We start from the raw sequence: 19,609 nt of genomic DNA, 5'->3' as shown, positions 1-19,609 counted from the left end.
GGTTAAAAACCACTACAAATGATCTAGAGAAGCAAATATTGAAGTAAAAGATTGCCCTTTGTTGTAGCAGTCACAAGATAGAGAGGGGAGGGGAGAAAACCCCAAAACTTCTCATGGTGCACAGAGGAAGTGGAATTCTTTCCTGACAGAGGGTGAACCCTGAACTTGATGTTCCTCTCAAGCACAAAAGAACAGACTGTTATTCAGGTTAAAAGACAGGATTTGAACACATTTGAACACAAAAGACTTTTGCCTGTCAAGTGGTGTAATTTTAAAGGTCTCCACAACTGTCAACTTGTGTCACTCTCACTAGTGAGAAAACCAAGCAGAGAAAGAGAAAATTCCATGGTTTAGGATGAATGTAGCTAGCTCAGCTTCCATTAAAATAAAAAGGGGAGGGAGGAGAGTTGTTGGCTTACTTTAACACATATACATTGACCCTGTCAGCTGGAATCCTATTTCACTTAGAAAGATGACACCGTGCACTCTTCCCTTCCTCGGCTCATTTCAGCTGGAGAGGAGAGATCTGACATCTTGTCCACCTCACTGCATCCATGCCATCCCTCTATCCCAGCGTGCTGCCTTTGGAATGGATTGTGTTGGACAGAAAGGAGAGTGAAGCGTGCCAGCAACTGCAGAACCTTTAGCACCTCATCTGGTGGAAACTTCTGGGAAACCAGCTTAGAGGCTGCAGTTTAAGTAGTTAGAATCAGGCCAGCTTTTCCTATGGAGCATTAATAAAAGAGTATTCTGCTATATTTATAATGGAATTTCATATGAAGAAGCCACTTGATTCCTGTGCTATAAAAGGAAACTACACAGAGAGCTGTCTTGAAAGTATTTGTGGGGATTCACAGGAATAAGGTTTTGTATCTTCCAGTTATACAGTAACATTCCAGGCTTGTGCTATACAAACCTCCAGTCTGCTAAAAGAAAGGTGGAAGAAGATGAACCAGTCTTGAGTGTAAGTTCTGTAATATTTCCCTGCTAGAATATAAACCAGAAATGATGCATTCAAGAAGCACAGTGAACAAGAGGTGGGTTTGTTACTGAACATAAAAGAATGTGTGTAGAAACAGATACTGCAGTTTGTTCTTACAGAACTACCCCAAAAATGTTTGTTCTGTATACAATTATTGTTGTAAATTTTGTTATGAAGACTTCCAGATAAGTAACACATTTTCAGGTTCTGGAAATGGCTGATGGGAGGAAGCAGAATCTGAAAACACTGAAGGCCTTTGGTAAAAACTGCAGTAGCACCAGAGAAAAGAAAGGAGACAGATATTCATAGGATTTCAGTGATATTTTTCCAGCTATGTTTTCATGATAAGTTAGATAATAGATTACATTTTCCAGTCAATTTTAATATTTTATTCCCCACCTGTCCCAATCTTACTGCACCCTACAAACTGAAGCTCATTCTCCTGTTTTTAGACAGTGATAAGATGGGGTGTAACACTCTGCAGCCCTGACCTGCTTAGGGTGGTTGTGTGTTGCAGTGTGGTGGTGCTGGCACCAGAACTGGTGTCTGGGCACCTGCAGCTCTAAGAGCAGCTGCCTGTGTGCCCTGACGCTGGGCTTCAGCTCAGAAACCCCTAATGATGCTTGTGAGCGCACACCCTCCAGGGAAAAATACATATTTAAAACACCTACAATGTGTGAGACTTGATATCTTCGTGCTGTGCCTCAAAGGCCTGAGGAAATGGTGAAGGGATTCCTTAAAGCATTTCTCACCGTGCTGGAACAGTAAATTCCACGTGAGCCTGGCACCATCTTTCATCCTGCAGTGGGAGCCCTGGGCAGGATGCCCTGGACCTCACCTGTGTGTCCATGCTGTGCTTCCTGGGTTGTGGCCAGGTCTGGCTAGGCCAGAGTGACTCCAGGTGTGTGCTCCCCCAGCCTGACCCCCCCAACACGGCTCCATCAGCGGGGGCTCGTTCGGGGCAGGAGGTTGTTCTCTCTCACACCTCTGAGCTAAGGATGCTGAGCAATCACAGCCTTTCCTCACCACCAGCCCCAGGTGAAATCAGCCTGAGTCAAGAAAATGTACTTCTTGTGCTCTCAGTGAGAGACAAAATGGAAAGTAAATGACAACTTTGTGAGGAAAATAACGTCATAGTTGTAGCTAGCTTGTAAATCCTTTAGTGAAAGGATATATTTAGTCTGTACAGTCAGCTCTTCCTGCTGAATTATTTCTCAACAAAAAAAAATCTAGTATCCATTGTAGATGTCACTAACAGTCCCGCGGGGCAGGGCAGGGAACCTAAACCAATTGTCTTGGACTTCTGAGTAAGAGAATTTTATCAAAACTTTTGACTCAATTTAGATATGGGGTTTTTTGGTTTGAGGTTTTTTTGGACACTGCTAAGACTGTGAAATTCAGTGGCAGTTCCAAAATGCTGCAATGAAAGTTGCAGTGGTTCCTTGTGGTTTATTGCATTTCATGTAACATTTATAATGATGACTTAAATATTTACCCTCTCTGGTACTGGAAACCCATAAAAACTTCAGTTTTTGCTGGTTAGCATGATTTGTTTGGTCCATCCCTGCTGTAAAACAGGGATTAGCTCTCTTGTATGATCTTCCTTAACTAATCTGCCTCAAACCAGCAGGGTTTCATCCAGGCAAGTTCAAGCTTGTGGCTGTATTGTAACTTATTTTTTTTTCACCTGACTTGTGTGAAGATTACCAGTCACTGTACCCCACTGCAGCTCAGGTATGAAAAGCTGCTTTATACAGGGCTTCCAAGGCCCTAAGAAAGATGAGTTTCTGACATACAAACCTTAATGTATTGTGGGTTTATATGTTTGCGTAAAAAAAAAAAGAAAATAACAAAAATGCCTGCAGCAGACTTCATATATATTAGTAATGGAGTAACAGGTGGAAAAACAAGTTTGTAATTTTTCATGCATTATTTACATGGCATTTACTTTTCCTTTTTTTAACATTAAAATTTCGTTTCTGTGCTTACCAATCATCTGAGACAAGCTGAATATTTCATGTTAATTATCATCTGTTCAGTGATATAGTATGTTTAAAAAAATTCTCATCTCTGAATTTTTTTTGACTAAGAGATCAAAACATCTTGTGAGAAATGGGGGAACTAGACTGCAGACTGAACTTTGCTGAATCTGCAGTAAAGTCACATTCCTCTTTAGAATACAATGTGAGCTAATGTTTTTGTTCCATTTCAAACAGGAAAATAGGAGCATCACCCCAAGAACAAACTCTGAGTAACTGGAAATTGAAATGGTCTTGTTAATGTCATAAGTATTCACTCTTGTGTAGCCATATGTGGGAATAAGTCATGGATTTAGCAGTTCATTGCCCACTTTATAGCATGGTATGAACTGTGTAGTTCTTTCTAAAGTCACCTGTGTCCAGCTGAAAGAATTTGGCATTAATTTTAGTCTTAGTAAAGTATATTTAAACAGCAAGTCTATCCTTGGGTTTAACTGAATATGGCTTATAAAAAGGCATTGACTTTCTAAGGTATAAAGAGCTGTGCAGTATTCTGTCTCTTTTAATATTTAAATGTCCCAGAGTTTTAAAGAAAAGTAATAATTTTAATTCAAGTAATTAAAATTCTGTCTTCTGTACTGGGGAAGTCCTTTGTTATGTGGTCTTAAACTATTTCAAATGATCATCAATGAAGTTTTAGAAAGGGGTGACTATATATAGTTCTGATCCTGGGCTGAAGGATCAGAAAGGAAATGATATCATAAGAGGTGCTAGGCTACTAGAATAGAAGTGAACTGTGCTCTATCCCTTCATTGTTTGCCTAATTATGAAATGGGAAAAGGATCTTTGAATAAGAGGATTCTTTGATTCTATTTCCCATGCTGAGAGCAATGTGTAACCTAATGACAGGGAAGTGCTCAAGAGAGTATTGCCAAGTATGTGTCAGTGAGAAACAGACAGGCACTTGTATGGCTAGGTTATATATGTACAGGCAAACGTGTACATTGCAAAATAAAGCCAATATTTGGGAAGGACAGAACTTAGTGTACAGTATTTCCTGTAAAAGTAAAATGCTAAAAGTCTCCTTTGGTCCTACAGATGCATCTTGTGCCTAGAGAGTTCTCTGTGCTGGGAAAAGCAGCTGTGGACTCCTGGCCAAGTGTGTTGGCTGTGATATAACTGGAAAGAATTAATTTCACTGGGTAAAAACAGAGGCTGAAGTTGTAGGCTGTTTTGGGTTGGGTTGTTTGGGTTTTTTTCACTTGAATCAGATGAAAATTTGATTGTGGTCAAAGACACTTCAGAAGTCAGCATGGGCTAGAATACATTTTTCAGGAGCACAGCAGTGAAGTCCTGTAGGAAGGAGCAAGTGGAGCACTGGGAGTTCATCAGCTCAAACCCCACCAGTGCCCAGTTCACAAAATTAGCAACAGCATCCTGCACAATCCTATTTATTGCTTACTGCTTTTGTCTGGACGTGGAGGCAAGATATCAGACTACTTAGACTTAGGCATCTTGCAGAACTGTTTATCTCTTCTGTATCAATGAGACTGGAAAGTAATTATTCATTTCCCTTAACCCTTAATCTGTTTTAAATTAACTAACTTATTTGCTTGTTATATCACAGAAACATTTCTCACTGTACTAAGGTTGTTCATAGCCTTAATGAGAACTCTGCATATTTTAAAATAAATCTCAGAATCCCATTTAAAATGTGAAGTTCTCCTTACTTCTATTTTTATTTTAATTACAGATTTTATTTATGTATGGTTCTAGCTTTCTCAGGGTATTATATCTAGCATGTAGAGTGGACTTAAAATACTTTACTATACTTTAAAATCTCTTCCCCTTTTCTTGATTAGTCTTTTTTTTTTCTTCTCCTCCTCTTCACCTTCTGCAGTCACCTTCACAAAATGGCACTGAATGGTCATGTGTCAATGCCATTTTATAAAATGAATTACAGGGAGATTTACTCCTGAGTTCCTATTCCATGGTCGCTCATGCAGTAAGGAAAGGCAGACTTGACCTAGTCCTGCTGATTTATGTGCATATTACGATTAATTCTACAGATGGGGGGAGTGTGTTAAAGCAATCTGGACAAACTTTATCAGAAGTGCAATTAGAGCTGGGCAGGTCTTGCATTATATTATGATTCTTTGTGATTTTCTTCCTTCATAAGTTAAATTCCATTAAACCGCTTGGTTTCATTAACGCATCCCTTGCACAGTTAAATCCTTCCTATGACACAATGATAAATTTAACATGTTTGAAGTTTGGCAGATGCTTTGTTCAATCATATTTATTTGTTACACTGTATTCCTTTGAAACTTCCTATTTTACTACCTCCTGGGGGCTACTGTTTTGAAGGGACTTTGTTTCTAACTTTCCCATGTTATAAATGCCTTTTTTTCTGGGCAGAGGGTGACCTGGAGAAAAGAGCATCTTGCCAGCAATAGCATCTAATAGCACACTTGGACTGTGCTGTCTCCATTGCAGCTTTGACTCAGCCTTCCATTCTCTTGTTTAATAGAAATAATTATGTGGCTTCATCTCTAAGTCACAAAGTTAATCAACCTGCCCTGAATACAAAACAGGGCAACGGGAGGTAAATGAGTGATATAATTAAGCATTTTGCCTGTTCCCAGACATCTAAAAAAGTCACTATTAAGAGACCTGAATTTTGTCAAAAGCAACCTCCTCTAAATAAAACAAAATTGAATTTTATTTCAAGTAAGCTGAGTTAATTAATACTTTTATTGATTCTAATGTAGCTATTTGGTATTTAAAAGTAGAAGTGATTTTGTAGGTAGCTGTTGATACTTGTTTCTATGACAGAACTCTATTGATTGAGTTCCATTTTTGTTTCTAACTTGAACAAATTCTTTTAGACTTCACAAGAACAGTCAACACAAGGTGAAAAGGTAAATAACCTGAACAATCAGCCAGTGCAAACAGTGAGGTTGAAGTGTAACTTCTGCAGAAGTTCTGGCCTTACAATGAGTATTTCTGAGAGAAATTGCTTTCCTTGGTTTTCATCTCCTGGGCAAGACAGCCTTTCAAGGATTTTTTTCTTGCTCAGGGGATGCTGTATATGGAGAAATGACTGCTGCACCTTTTGGACTCATGGTTGTTTTGGCTTTTTTTGTAACAAACCCAACATCATTAATGAAATTCTAGTCTGTATTACTTTCTCAATAGAAAATATAGATGCAACCAACATCCTTGGTTAAGCCTAAAAATATTCCACAAATTCCTGAAGTTTCAGCTTAAAAGATCTTTCGATGTGTGCCCTGAATCTAATTGAAACTGAAATAAATTTACCGTGGAACCAATACTGTTCATGGTCCTATATCAGATTATAGCTGTATTATGACACATGGTTTCATGAACTGTATATGAGGAATGTTTGTTTAATTTTTAAGTCATTTAAGATATTTGAGATCTTCCCCCAAAATCCTTTTCTGAAAGAGATTGATGTTTCTCTTCCCTAAACTGCACCTCTAAGGTAATAGCAAAGTATCAGAGCAAGTGTCTGTAAATTTCTACAACTACTTTTTTTGTTTTCTAAAACAAAGTGGGAATATTTAATGTACACCTACTTCATTCAGTCACAAAGATTTCATGTCCAGCATGTGGGAAGATGGAAAGCAGAGAAGTATCGTTGAAAGACAAGTATTTTAATAGTTATGTTTATCATCAAGATGAGTGTTTTGGGTTTATTAATTAATTGCATAATGTGATGCCTAAAACTGGTTCAAGTTTACAGGATGGCTGCCACAAACTGGACTTTAGTGGCCTGGTGTCATGTTCTGTTGTTTTGTTTGATAGGTTTGGGGGTTTGCCAATAAATGATGCTGAGGTTAATATTTTGTTATCAGGTATTATGAGCACTCATATATAGAACCTAATCATGAGCAGCTTTAATATAGAGCAGAATATTTTAATTGATGTGAGAAATACATGTTTGTCTTCACCTTAAGTAGTTTTCTGTGCCTTTTTGCAAGAACCTTAGGTTATGCTGCCATTAATCCAGAGTAATCCACTGTCTTTCTTAGAGCTATTCTATAATTCACCGTGGTGATTTAAATTCAAATATTATGTTGAAGTTGTTCCATTTCCATTCTACTTGGACACTGTTCTGTGTAGACTAGGGGTTATTTTGTCTCTCCTGAATTAGTCTTCTACAAAAACTTGTCTCCTTGTATAAACTAATTCAGGAGAACACCATCTAAATGTGACTAACCCATTATCTTAAACTGGCAATAAAGAAATATGATATATGTTCTCTGCAAAAATGCTCTCTATTTATTCAAAGTGCAGAATCTGATTTATAATCTAAATCTTAATAGGTCAGAGTGTGGTTATTGTGGATGGGTTCTTTTCATGTTTGGAATCAACATTTTGTAAATGGGAAATGAAATGGGTGAGCCAGTACATGCAGTGCCTGTGGATTCCTGGTGACAGGGAGGAGATCCCAGAATAATATATTTCATAATAATATATTATAATATATATATATCATAATATATATAATATATAGTCCATATATAATAATATATATAATAATATATATAATATATATTATATATTATAATATATATAATATTATATATTCTATATAATATATAAGTATTATATATATCATAATAATATATTTCTTCTGTACATGAAATATAAACATGACTTTTGAGTGATGCACAGTACAGGAAGTCTCTGGTTGAGAGCAAAAGAAAATGCAATTAGGGACAGAGTCACTGACAACTAAACGCACTGTTTAAACGTTTTCCAGAACACTCTAAAATAAACCAGTCAAATAACCCAGCACCAACCATTTAGAAGGAAGTGCAGCTTTCAAAGTTCTCTCAGGACATGTCTTGGCAGTATTTTTCTGTAACAGAGATGGAAAAGCCCCTTTCCAAGCAAGCACTCAAAGCCAAGAGGCTGCAGACAGAAACGACCCCGAGCGCGCTCGGGTTTTCCATCGCGCCAGCGCAGGTGAAGGCGTTGGGCAGGGAGGGTGGCAGCCCCGAGCTGAGTCAATGCCCCACCTCGCTGCATGTCTGTCCGTGCTGGAACGCTGGCCTTGCCAAGGATTAGCTCAGTGCTCTGCCTTGGCAGCCACTGTGTGGAGTGGGGTTTTTACACAGAGCAGGAATAAGTTTGTTTTAAAAGCACAGAAATCTGTAAGGGTAATTATTTTGAGGGCCACTCCAGTTCTCGCCCTGAATTTCTGTAAGTTCCCAAACAGCTCTCTAAAACCAAACAAACTTTGTAATTTTGTTTGTATTTCTTATATTTTTTCCTGCTTTCTTTTATCAACATTTTCCTTTTTAAGTAGATAAGTATTTTTTTGTATTTTGTATATTTTTATCCTTTTGTAGATAAGTATTCACAAACTCTTCTAACTTTAAAAGCCCATCACAGTCTAAAATGTATCTTTTGAGTTGAGTTGATGAAACAGAAACAGTAGGAACCAAAGTGCATTCACTTCTGGAGCCTTAAAATAACACTGCTCACCTCCGTTACTTCAAGTGTTTGTGTAACTAATTGTATTTATTTTTCTATTGCATGTGAGCAACTAATTACTGTAGCACCTCTCACTTCTCATAGTATTTATGTTGCTGTAGTTACCAGCAACTTTAAATATGAACAGAAAAACCACAGCACTCTGTGGGCTGTGCAGAACTCAGAAAAATTATATATATTAGAAAAAAAAAAATCACTCCTCTGTGACTGTGAATTCCTTTTCTTGCCAGTCAAGGGGTTGTCCGTTCTCACTGCATTCCAATTCTTTCCTCTCAGTGTCCTGCAGTCTGTTGTGCAAAGAGAGGTAGGGGTGGGCACTGGAGCAGGAAGAGGGATTCCTGAAAAGCCAGGATTGACAAGTGTGTTTCCTCCTGCACCACCTGATGTTTCCCCACAAACAACAATGCAGACCCACATTTTATAAGATTTAGTTGAAAATCTGCTGTGTCATACTGCTTCACAAGAGATGTGGTTCTCCTCTCAAAGAAACTAAGATTTTGAGATGATGTAACTGGAGAATGACAAGTTAGAAGGGAGAAAGGTGGTAACATATCCATGGACATGGGGATGCTTCTGCCTGCTGTGAGAAGGTTACCAAGTCACCAGCCTGCTCTCTGGGGAGACAGGCTTGGATGTCTGTGCAGATGAGAAGGAAGATGAGAAGGTTCTCATGAAGAGTTCTGTCATTCGTTTATTGAGCCAGTTTTTTAAATTATTGGCATCTTTTGGGAGCTTTTCTGAACAGCTGAACGATCTGAAGCATTATGGGATGATAAGTTTTTGCTCAGGGGTTCTCAAAGAATATGGATGGGTAGAAAGCAAAATTCATACAGTAGTGTGTTGAGCATTTAATGCATCCGTTCTATTTTGACTCAAAAAAAGGAAACTAGAATTACATAAGATGGCAAATAGGAGGGACACACAGTCCCATGCAGTGACTGCCAGTGATGTGCAGGAATTACAAAGCTGTGGTCACTCTGCACCCTGCCTGTGCACGAGAATAGCACAACTGCAGGTACCTGTGGCAAATCCAGGTGGGACAGCTGCAAGGGTGATTGAGGGATACAAGGATCACGGGAGGAGGTGTGCCAGGGAACCAAACTGAACCTGCCAGTCCTGCCATGCAAATGGAGTGCCAGGAGAACACATCTCTAGTCAAGGCTTCTACCCAGTCTGTGGATCTTTCATGGTCCCAGCACTTCCAGTTCTGGTAGCGGCCCCTGCTCAGGAGCTGGTAGCAGTGGGCTGGTCTGATTTGGGTGCAGTCAAACTGGGCCCTTCCTGCTGCTCTCCTCAGCAGTGCTGCCACCTCCCAGACAGGGCTGGCACTCTCTGTGTGCCCGTGCCAGGGCAGGGAAGGGAAGGGCGTGGGGCTGACGTGGCCATGAGCAGCAGGCAGGGTGATGTGGCTGGCTGCAGGCACGGCAGCACCAGCCCGCGGCTCGCACTGCTTCGCACGTACAGCCACACCCAAAGGTGGAGGGATGTCTCCTCTGTATCCTCCCGAAATAAAATGGAACAGTTCAGCTTTCAGCTGCTCGCAGTCCTGACTGGGCTGTGTAAGTTTGTGCTGGAGAGAAGAGCAGAATGGGATATTCAGGGTCTGTTGTGAGGATGCTGAGGAATCTGCTTTGCCTTGGCTGTTGGTTAATGCAGCACAGGTGGGAATTCCTGTGTGGATCAGGTCTGTTTTAGCAGGTGTGCAGTGAGGGAACTGAAAGGTTGCTTTGTTGACTCTGAAGGTGCAGTAACTTAATAAACACTGAAGTTTAGTTTTCAGACTATGAAATGGATAGCAGCTATTTGGGTAGTAACAACTTGTGTGCTATTCTCTGACTTGGCACAAAAAGAGGGTGAGAACTAAACCAAGAGGAGCTGCTCTGGAGAGAAGGAAGTATTTCCTGGCACTCCAGGTCCCTTTTGCATAACAATGCATGATTAGTTATTCTTCTATCACTTATGAACTGCTTGATTTGTCTGTGGCCAGAGTGAATTATTCATTTCAGCTGCTGTGATGAGCAACAGCAAGAAATTTCCTACCCCTCTTAAATATAACCATTAATGAGTATTTAGTTAAATGTATTCTATTACTGCTCTTTGTTAACTAACTTCAGAAGTCTAAGAAAGAAACCAATATAGTTGTATGTTTATCAACAGGCCAAGTTCTGGTAGAAATCTCAAGAACACACAAGAAACTTAATGACAGTCTAGAGGAAAGTGTAAGTTAAATAATTTCTTCTAATTCATTTTCCTTGTGAAATTATAATCTACTTTTGCCAATTTTTAATAACCCTTAATTCATTTGTTTTTAAAGTTCAAAAAATTTCATAAAGAAATTATATCTGAACTGGAGAAGAAAACAGACCTGGATGTAAAATATATGACTGTAAGTACATTCAATTCTAAAACTCCTATTTTATTTGCCTATTGCTAGTCAAAGAATTTTTTTAGGCATTGTTTCCCAAGATTTAATTAATTGATACAAACTTTAATAGAAATGCACTTTAGATATATAAAGATAGCCAAGATTTAATGCTTAATTTAAGTTAAAAAGGGAATTCCTGTATAACTTCATAGCTCCTTATAAAACTGCAGCAGTTGCTGAAGTCATTTGGGGTGTGTGAGCAATATCTCAGAGATCACAGTAATGCTTTTCAGTCCCTTACCCAGATACAAGGCTGAGTGCATTATGAGAGGATGTAAATGCTTTGATTGCAGGCAACTTTAAAAAGGTACCAAACTGAACACAGAAGCAAACTGGATTCTTTAGAGAAGTCTCAGGCTGAGCTGAAAAAAATCAGAAGGAAAAGCCAAGGAGCACGAAATGTAACGAAGTACGAGCACAAAGAAATGGAGGTCAGTGCATTGTCTCTTATTTGTTTCTTTCTCTGTATGAGAACTGGTCAACAGAAAAAGTTAATGGTTCCTCGAAGCTGGTGTGTGCTAAAGGCACTCCTAGAGTTTGTACTGCGGCTGCAATTGAGCTCTCACTGCTCCAGTGTACATATTCAGAGGCTTCTGGTTCCTAGATTTCATCCCTTGGCCAATAATTGATCTGTAACTACACCTTTATGCAGAGCTCTGGACAGGGAGCCAGCTGAACTATGCAAATTCAGTAGTAATTTGCTATAGAGTAATTTCCCTCAGTAGGCACTGCCAACTTGTGTTATTGCCTTTCCTACTGCCCTTAATCCAGCATTGCCATCTTGAGGTGAAATCCGAAATGGCAAGACACTGAAGAGAAACTGTTTTAAAATTAGTAAATCAGATTCTCATTGTCAGGTGTCTCTCTGAAAATACTTGCCATTGATATTTATATTTTCATGACACTTGTATTTCCTGCTAGCTTATATTTTTTTTTCTCCATAGCTATTTTAATTTCCAAAGAAATCTCTGTGTATAACACAGCACAGTAAGTGGAGGTAACAGCAGCTCCTATTTCTTACTGCCTGTCTTTTAACCTGCTTTCATAAGACTTGAGGGTTTTTTGAAAGTTCTGGGTCTGAGTTCAAGGATTAGCATTTAATGAATCCTCATAATCTCAGATAAATATAGTTCAGTCTTATTAGTAACTCATATCCTCCCCCCCCCCCCCCCCCAAATGAAGCAGAGATTCATCACAGCTTTGTGTGAATAAATGGAGCTGTGGTGGTGCAGACAAAGGTCATTAGTCTAATTTGAACACACACCACACACCCCCCCCCTCACAACCCCTAAATAGGCTGCTAATTGTCTGTGGGGACAGCATACATTCACCTGATGAGATCAAGGAAGTCAGATCTGTGCAGGAAAGGAGAGGGACTTAGAAGTAGAGCCACCCTGTCCCACCCTGCCTTTCTAAAAGCTCTTTCTAAGGCTTTTTGAGTTTACTTAACTGACTGGATATAGCATCAAATAAAACTCAGAGGCTCTATGTGATTCTTTTTTTCCCTTTTTCCCTCAGTATTTGGAAACCGTGAGCTCTCGACAAAGTGATATTCAGAGATTTATTGCAGAAGGCTGCAGAGAAGCTCTCCTTGAAGAGAAAAGAAGGTTCTGTTTTCTGGTTGACAAGCACTGCAGCTTTACCCAGCACATGCACTTCTACCATGTTCAGGTCAGTGCTGTGAGAGTAAACAGAAATGAAACTCCTGAAATCCAGGCACACAGGAGTATTGAGTATTTCCTGCAGCATGTAGACCAGACTGCCAGAAATAGTTAAGAAGAACTGACGTGCCAGACAACGTTAACAATACACTATTCTATGAAAGGTATTGTAGCAAAAATCTAGGGTTACTGTGAATTTTTTTTAATCATGTATTAAGAAAAAATACATGGAGTGATCAGATACTTCCAATATCTGTCCCTGCAAAAGAGTTTTTTTACATCTTATTTGTTTCAAAGAGGTATTCCTTAGAAGAATCTTAGAAAATACTTCCATTTTGCTGGTGTAAACATTTTGGTATAATGAAAGTTAACCAGTAGATTTGTGCAATTTTATGAAAAAGCCTGTCTTTGACTTGTATCTTTTAATTTGGATGCAGTGTGCAGACTTCTTAAAATCCAAGCTGCCTGGGTGGGAGGAAATCTGTAGTGATGCCACCAAAGTGCCTGAAAAAGTCAGAATGATGATAGATGAAATCAGGACCCCTGGTTCCACCCCGGTCTCGGGAACGCCGCAGCCTTCGCCGATGGTGAAGAGAAACACCCTGGTACGTTGTTCCTCGTGGCTGGGGGCTCTTCAGTGGGGGTGGAGTGGCTTCAAGAGGTTCTGCTGGACCTCAGCATTTGGGATGGACTCCATGGTGTATCTCAGCTGGAATATACTGGGCTTGGGTATGGAACCAAGATGATTAAGCTGAAGCTCTGCTGTGGGGAAAACACACAGCAGAGAAGGGAGGAGCACGTGTCCAAGCAAGGCTTAGTTCTCAGCTGGGTGCCCAGGCTTCTCCTGCAGAACTCAGCCTCAGGGCTACTTTTGTTCCAGCTATTCCATTTCCTACATTCTTGTCTCTAAGTAATAGCATTACATACTCAGTAGTTCAATGTAAACTTAAGAAAAATGTTATTTTCTATTTTCTTTCCTTCTTCCTTTCATGATTATTAGCTTATTGGAGTACAAGAGAAATTCTCATTTCTGCTGGTTTGAATGTTGTGTCATCATTAGTTGTTGAATTTCTAAAAGATTAGGGTAAACATCTAAACAAGAAAAATCTGGAGATCATCATGCTATTTACAGAAAAAAGGCTATTGTAGCCTTCCCACTAGCAAGTGTTTATCAAGCCTCTTACAAACCTTTGATCAGCAATTCCATAGGAACATGTGGGCTTTATGTCATGTTTAAATGTGTATCCTTTGGGAATATTTAAGCATTGTTCTCTAGAATTTAATATTGCAAAAAAGTTATTGCTGTTCCCTCAGTATTGTGATACTGTTGTTTCTGTGGCTCCAGATTGGAAATGATTTTTATCCTCACCAAGAAAATGCATCCAAAGTGCCCCCAGCTCCCACAGGCAGGGCGTACACGAGCCCACTCGTGGATATGTTCAACAATCCTGCAACAGCTCCCAAAGCACCTTCTGAAAAACTGAATCACTCAGCAGGTCAGTGTCCCTTCCCTGCAAACTGGGTAAGTGTGAATGACATCCTGCACTGTTCAAAATTACCTCAGGGCTGCTCTGCTACTATGATGATGTGAATTTCAGGATGTATAGAGGAGTAGGAAATGGTCTTTACAAAGGATTTATATCATTTACCTAATGGGAGAGAGATGTGTTAAATTAAATGCAGGTCAGGGTAAGTCCTTTCTATTTTAATTACTTTCCGTGTGTCACTGATTAACCCAACTTAACTGCTCTCATGGCTTGAAATGTTATCAGCAGAAGGCATTCCATGATTTTGAACAGTATACATCTGAGTGTTTCAGTGCACACAAACAAACACTGACAGTCTCACTCTGGCTTACTTCAAGGGCACGTAGCAGTAAGGGAGAAATGCACATGGGACAAAACGCACACAGTCTTGTAGATCTTTTCCTGAAATTTAAAATCCTTATAAGATTTGCTTCCCAAGTGTCTAATATATTGATTTTTATACTTTTTGTGATATGGGGAACAACTAGGCCTAGACCACAGCATAAGAAATGCAGAACTCTTCAATGTGTAATAGAAATTCCAGCATTTCTTCCTTAAAAATACATTTACAATATATTGTACTAGTCAAGTAACATACAGTTTTAAGCCCTCCTTTATATTTTTTCTGATAAACATCTGGTGTCCAGAAAGTGCTGAGTATCTGCAAGTCTTCTCAATGCTGAAGCTGAGTGCTGAGGCACATTTGAAAGTTAGATTTTATACACAGTTGCATTTTTCAGAAGGGAAAATTTTCAAAGGCCTTTTACACGTGTGATTGTTTAGTACTTTTCATGCCAAAAGAGGAAAGAAGTAGCCAGTTAAAACCCACAGAACTTTTTCTGCCTGTTGGTTCCACTTTATTATGCTGGGTGTGTGCATATAAAGGTATATGGAGTTAAGAACTTCATGGTGATAAGAAACATTGGCAGTGAGAGGTGTCTAAGTTCAAAGTCTCAGAACTCCATTTTCACGTGAGTTTTCCTTTATTTTTTTCCTCTCAGATTACTAATTGCATTTATTTCTGTTTGTCTAATTTTTTTTTTAACTTTTTTTGACAGAGAATTCAGATGATGCCAGTTTATCACGTTCAACTTCTGTTGCCACGGGACTGAACATAATGAAAAGGCAAAAAGTGAAGACAATCTTCCCTCATACTGCTGGAAGCAACAAGACATTGCTCAGCTTTGCCCAGGGAGATATCATCACCCTGCTGGTGGCTGAGGAAAAGGATGGCTGGCTTTATGGGGAGCACGACACAACCAGACTGTAAGATAATCATTACCCACCTTGAACATGAAGTAAAAGTGTGTCTCACCAGATTATGTTAGCAGATATTAGTAAATGGTTTTCCACCTTTTTTACTGGCTGTCACTGACTAGGGACTTGGGGTCTCCCTCTAAAGAAAATCTCTGCACATACTTGGCACTAATTTGGCATCATCAGAAATTGGTTTCTTCAAAAGTTAAATCTGTTTGCTGACTTTACTGTTGTATTTTGAAAGATCTTTCCAATTTTATATCATATAAAAGACCTTTCCCTTTACAGAAAAGGATGGTTTCCATCATCATACACCAGACCACTGGATGAATCAGCAGAAGAAAAAGCCTTTGCCCCAGTGCCAAGGTAACATTTTGGGTGGCACTTGCAGAAATGCCCAGATCTTTGCTAACATTTATTTAAAATGTTATTTTTGTGCTCATGTTCTTTGAGGTTCAGTAACATGTACAGTAAATACTCCCTAATAGTCTGTAGTACAATGCCTTAATTATGCTAATAATGTGTTTTAATGGTTACACACAGACCCAAGGAGTAGCTTTAGAACAGCCTTAACTGAGAGTCCCCCTGGCTCCAGGACATGGCACCCATTCCAGCTCGTGCACTTCTGCGCTTTCCTGGTGCTCAAGAGAAGTGCGAGGTGGATTCTGGCATCTGAGAATGGCATTTGTTGGGTTCTGTCTTGCAGCCCTGCACCAATCCGAAGTGTTAGCTCTGTGAACCTTGTGGAGAAAGGGGAAGTTGTCCTCCCACCACCAGACTACCTGGGGGCTGCACAGACAGACAGACGGATGGAGCCTGCCAAAGGTGCTGCTGTGAAAACTCCGACCGACAGAGCGGAGCAGGCGGGCCCGGTGAGTGCCCGGGGCAGGGAACCCAAATACTCCACCCTGCTTGGATGGGCTCCTAAATGAGGCCCTGGGATCTCTGACCTCACCTACCTGTGCTTGACCTCAGCCCTTTGACCCATCTGTCTCCAGCAATATCAGGGGTTCTGGCATTCAGTCCATCCATCCTAACAGGAAGGGAAGAGAATTGTTCAGGGATATAACTGACAATAGCAGGAGACTTACCCTGCAGAGCAAAACTTCTCAGCCATGGAATCTGTTAAACATGAAAAGAAATCTCACAGAAAGCAGTACAAATCCATCATCTCCAGTGATGTTAGAGCTGTGGGGCACAGGGGACTTACAGCAGCATAAACTCTGTGTTTGCAGCTGTTGCCAGGGGAGAGCTGTACTAACTCCTGGCTGTACTCAGCAAAGCTGCAGCTAAGTGAAAATACATTTTTTTATGAACAGATCATGTGTTACAATGCTATTATTTCTGCTATTTAAGGAGCATTCAAACTGATTCAAAATGAAGACTAATTAAATTAGGAAATTATGAGCTTTTTTTCTTGCTGCTTGTTTAAGTATTTTGCTGATGTGTATGTAAGGGTGATGTTTTTGAGACTTTCTCCAAAAAGCCTCTTGAAGCAGAGATCACATTTTGAAGGCAAAAAAAAAAAAAAAACCCAAATTAAATAAAATAAGGTTAGCATTGCTAAAATATGAGACACTGTACCAAAGTAAGATGCAAAGTTCTATTAGTTGGTGCCATGGGAAACCTCAGGAATCAAAGAATAATACAATTGGCTGCCAGTAGCTAAAAATGGTATTATTTATTGGTATGACTAAAATATTTTGTCTCTCAGTATAGCATCCAAACAAATTATAGGTTGACCTGCTGACAGATATTTTTGCTTTCAAAGTAAGCTGGTGAATCCTACAGTAGAAATTGAAATTGAAGTGGCCTTTACAATCACCTTCATAATTGAATCACAGACTTGTGTCTAGTTCTCAAAAGAACACATTACCTCACTTTACAAATATAAAAAGTGTGAAAGTATGGAAGTCATTGCTGGAAATTTGTGAAGATCCTCTCAGTTAGAGATCTTATTCCATTTCACTATGAGTCATGTTTTGGGATACCCCTTTTTTTTTCCATCTAAGTATTCCTACAGAAAAGATTTGCACTTTTTTGGGGAGCCAGAACAGTTTAATACTAGCATATATATTTGAATCCACATTCAAGTAAGTTGGTTTATTTCTCAATAAAGAACATTGTGGTGTAGGAAGTGTGTAGTTTGTGCAGTGACATTTCTGGGACAGTGTTTTCTGTGAGGAATGAAGCTTTTCTGCTGCATAAAATAATTATCAAGAAATATGACCTAAATTTCAGTGTTCAGTTACTTTTAAAACAAATATCTGGCAACTTGTAAAATTATTCTGAAGACCAGCATCTGTATTTGGACATATTTGTGGTTTTCATTTTTGAATGACGAAGCTGTGAGCCTTAGTAATGGTGAAATGTCAGAATTTATGGTGGCTCCCTTACCCTGTGTCTTGCTGTTGAAGCCTGCAGGATCAACGTGGCCTTCAAGTGTGGTTATGTCCAAAGCCCTTGGGAGGTGCCAGTCCAGCAGGGAGAGTTCTGTGCCCTGGGAGCAGGTGACTGACTAAAGAGCTTAAAGAATTATGGAAATGTGTGAAATGGTCTCAGGATCCCTGCAGTGTTCTGCTGGGGGCACTCCATTCTCAGGAACAGTCACCTTAAGGGCTGTTTTGGTTTGTGGCATTAGGTCAGGGGGTTTAGGAATAAATTTAATGCTTATGGACTAACATTCCTGTTGAACCAGAAACTCAAGAGGAATGGCAGATCAGTCAGTTGTCAGAGCTCCAATTAGAGCTGTACAATCTCTTTGGAAGCCAGAATGGAAACTGATAGCTCCTAAGAGTGGAAAACAAATGCATCTTTTTTGATAATCTAAATTTCCACAGGGAAAGCAAGACTAAAATAAATTAGAACTTCTGGAGTATAGAACAATGACCATTTTTGTTGAGGCACCTCCTAACTCACAGCAGCTGCTGTGACCCCATCTTAGGACAACTGTAAAGGAGAGCTGCTGCACTTGAAACCAAGTCTTTTGTTCCAAAGTCACTATTTATTTTCATTCTTGCAGAACTTCCTTGTCTTTCCTGCTTCTGTGCAAGTCCCCAAGCCCCACATCTCCATAGGCTTTGGAAATATGCCCAACATTATACTGGGCTGGCTTGTACAGTCATATAGGATTTACAGATGTGTAAAACAGTCTGTCCACTGGGCCTCCTATGCAGAAGCAGGAAATGATTCAAGGCATCTTATTTTTGTTTCAGAATACACAAAAAAAAAATAGCTCAGGATTTCAAGAAGGAGAGATGAGGAATGGCTGACAGTTAAACTGTTCCTGCTGTGCTACACAAGACAGTAACATGCACAACAGTATCAACTATGAAAAAAAGACTTTAGTAGTTGAGGAGGGCTGGTACTCAGGAAGATTTAATTCAGGCATTTGTTCATTTTTCTTAATTTTAAGGGTTAATTAAGCCTAATTCTAAGGTCTAAGTCTATTTACAGCTGATGTACTTGAGCAATTTCACTGGAATCACAAACCAAGCATGAGTTAAGAACCTGCTGAATGAGGTCCTGAAACACAGCATGCCTGGAATGGAAAGCCTGACAGGCTTTGGTTCAGCACTGAAATGTGAAGTATGAAAACCAAACTGGCCATACCGATTAATTACAGGGTCTCCTTCCCTTAGCAGGACAGCAAGATCACCTGTAGCATATTTCTATGTGCAAATTCATGTGAATATATATATTTTTTTTTTACAGAAACCTGACATGAATGGCATTATAAAACCACCTTTTCTAAGGTAAAATAGTTTTACACTGATTTTGTTGTGTTTTTATATTGGCTTATTTCATTTTATTGATTATAAGGGGAAATAGGGATGTTTATCATTAATTTCTCTGTGACCTTTCCCAGGCACTGCTAGAACAATATGGCTAAAATTAGTTGTACTTTCCTCAAGAGTGGCATCAAGTGCAGCACAATACACAGGCCCTTCTCAGGAAAACATGTTCCTCCAGTAGCTTGACAGGGAGAAGGACTTAAAACCTTTCTTTAACTGACTTTGAGGGTTAAAAGCAAAAATCATTGAATACTGGGAGCTATTAAAAAAAGTCCAGATGTAACTGGGCATTAACTTCCCATATTTTTGGCTCACTGAAAAGTGATTCTTCATATGTAACCTCGTTTTAAAAATTCAAGTTAAACTAAGAGTTGCACAGAATCCCTGAGTCTCAAAACCATAACTTACTGTTTGACAATGAAGGAACTGATAATAAATTTGGGGTTGGATTGCGGAAAT

General features: G+C 39.5%; 1 protein-coding gene across 1 annotated transcript in view; it reads left to right on the top strand.

Annotated features, from left to right (window-relative positions):
• BAIAP2L1 (BAR/IMD domain containing adaptor protein 2 like 1) overlaps window positions 1-19,609 on the top strand; it is a 35,250-nt gene that overhangs the window by 14,838 nt on the left and 803 nt on the right. The window contains exons 4-13 of the mRNA XM_053991759.1: window positions 10,645-10,706; window positions 10,802-10,873; window positions 11,206-11,343; window positions 12,431-12,583; window positions 13,011-13,178; window positions 13,919-14,069; window positions 15,158-15,365; window positions 15,645-15,722; window positions 16,063-16,228; window positions 19,071-19,111. Coding sequence (XP_053847734.1) covers window positions 10,645-10,706; window positions 10,802-10,873; window positions 11,206-11,343; window positions 12,431-12,583; window positions 13,011-13,178; window positions 13,919-14,069; window positions 15,158-15,365; window positions 15,645-15,722; window positions 16,063-16,228; window positions 19,071-19,111 — 1,237 coding nt within the window. The remainder of the gene's footprint in view (window positions 1-10,644; window positions 10,707-10,801; window positions 10,874-11,205; window positions 11,344-12,430; window positions 12,584-13,010; window positions 13,179-13,918; window positions 14,070-15,157; window positions 15,366-15,644; window positions 15,723-16,062; window positions 16,229-19,070; window positions 19,112-19,609) is intronic.

The sequence above is a fragment of the Vidua macroura genome, chromosome 16 (assembly GCF_024509145.1).
Source record: "Vidua macroura isolate BioBank_ID:100142 chromosome 16, ASM2450914v1, whole genome shotgun sequence".
NCBI lineage: Eukaryota > Metazoa > Chordata > Aves > Passeriformes > Viduidae > Vidua > Vidua macroura.
Note: the sequence above shows the minus strand (reverse complement) of the source record. Positions and strands in the feature narration are given on the sequence as shown.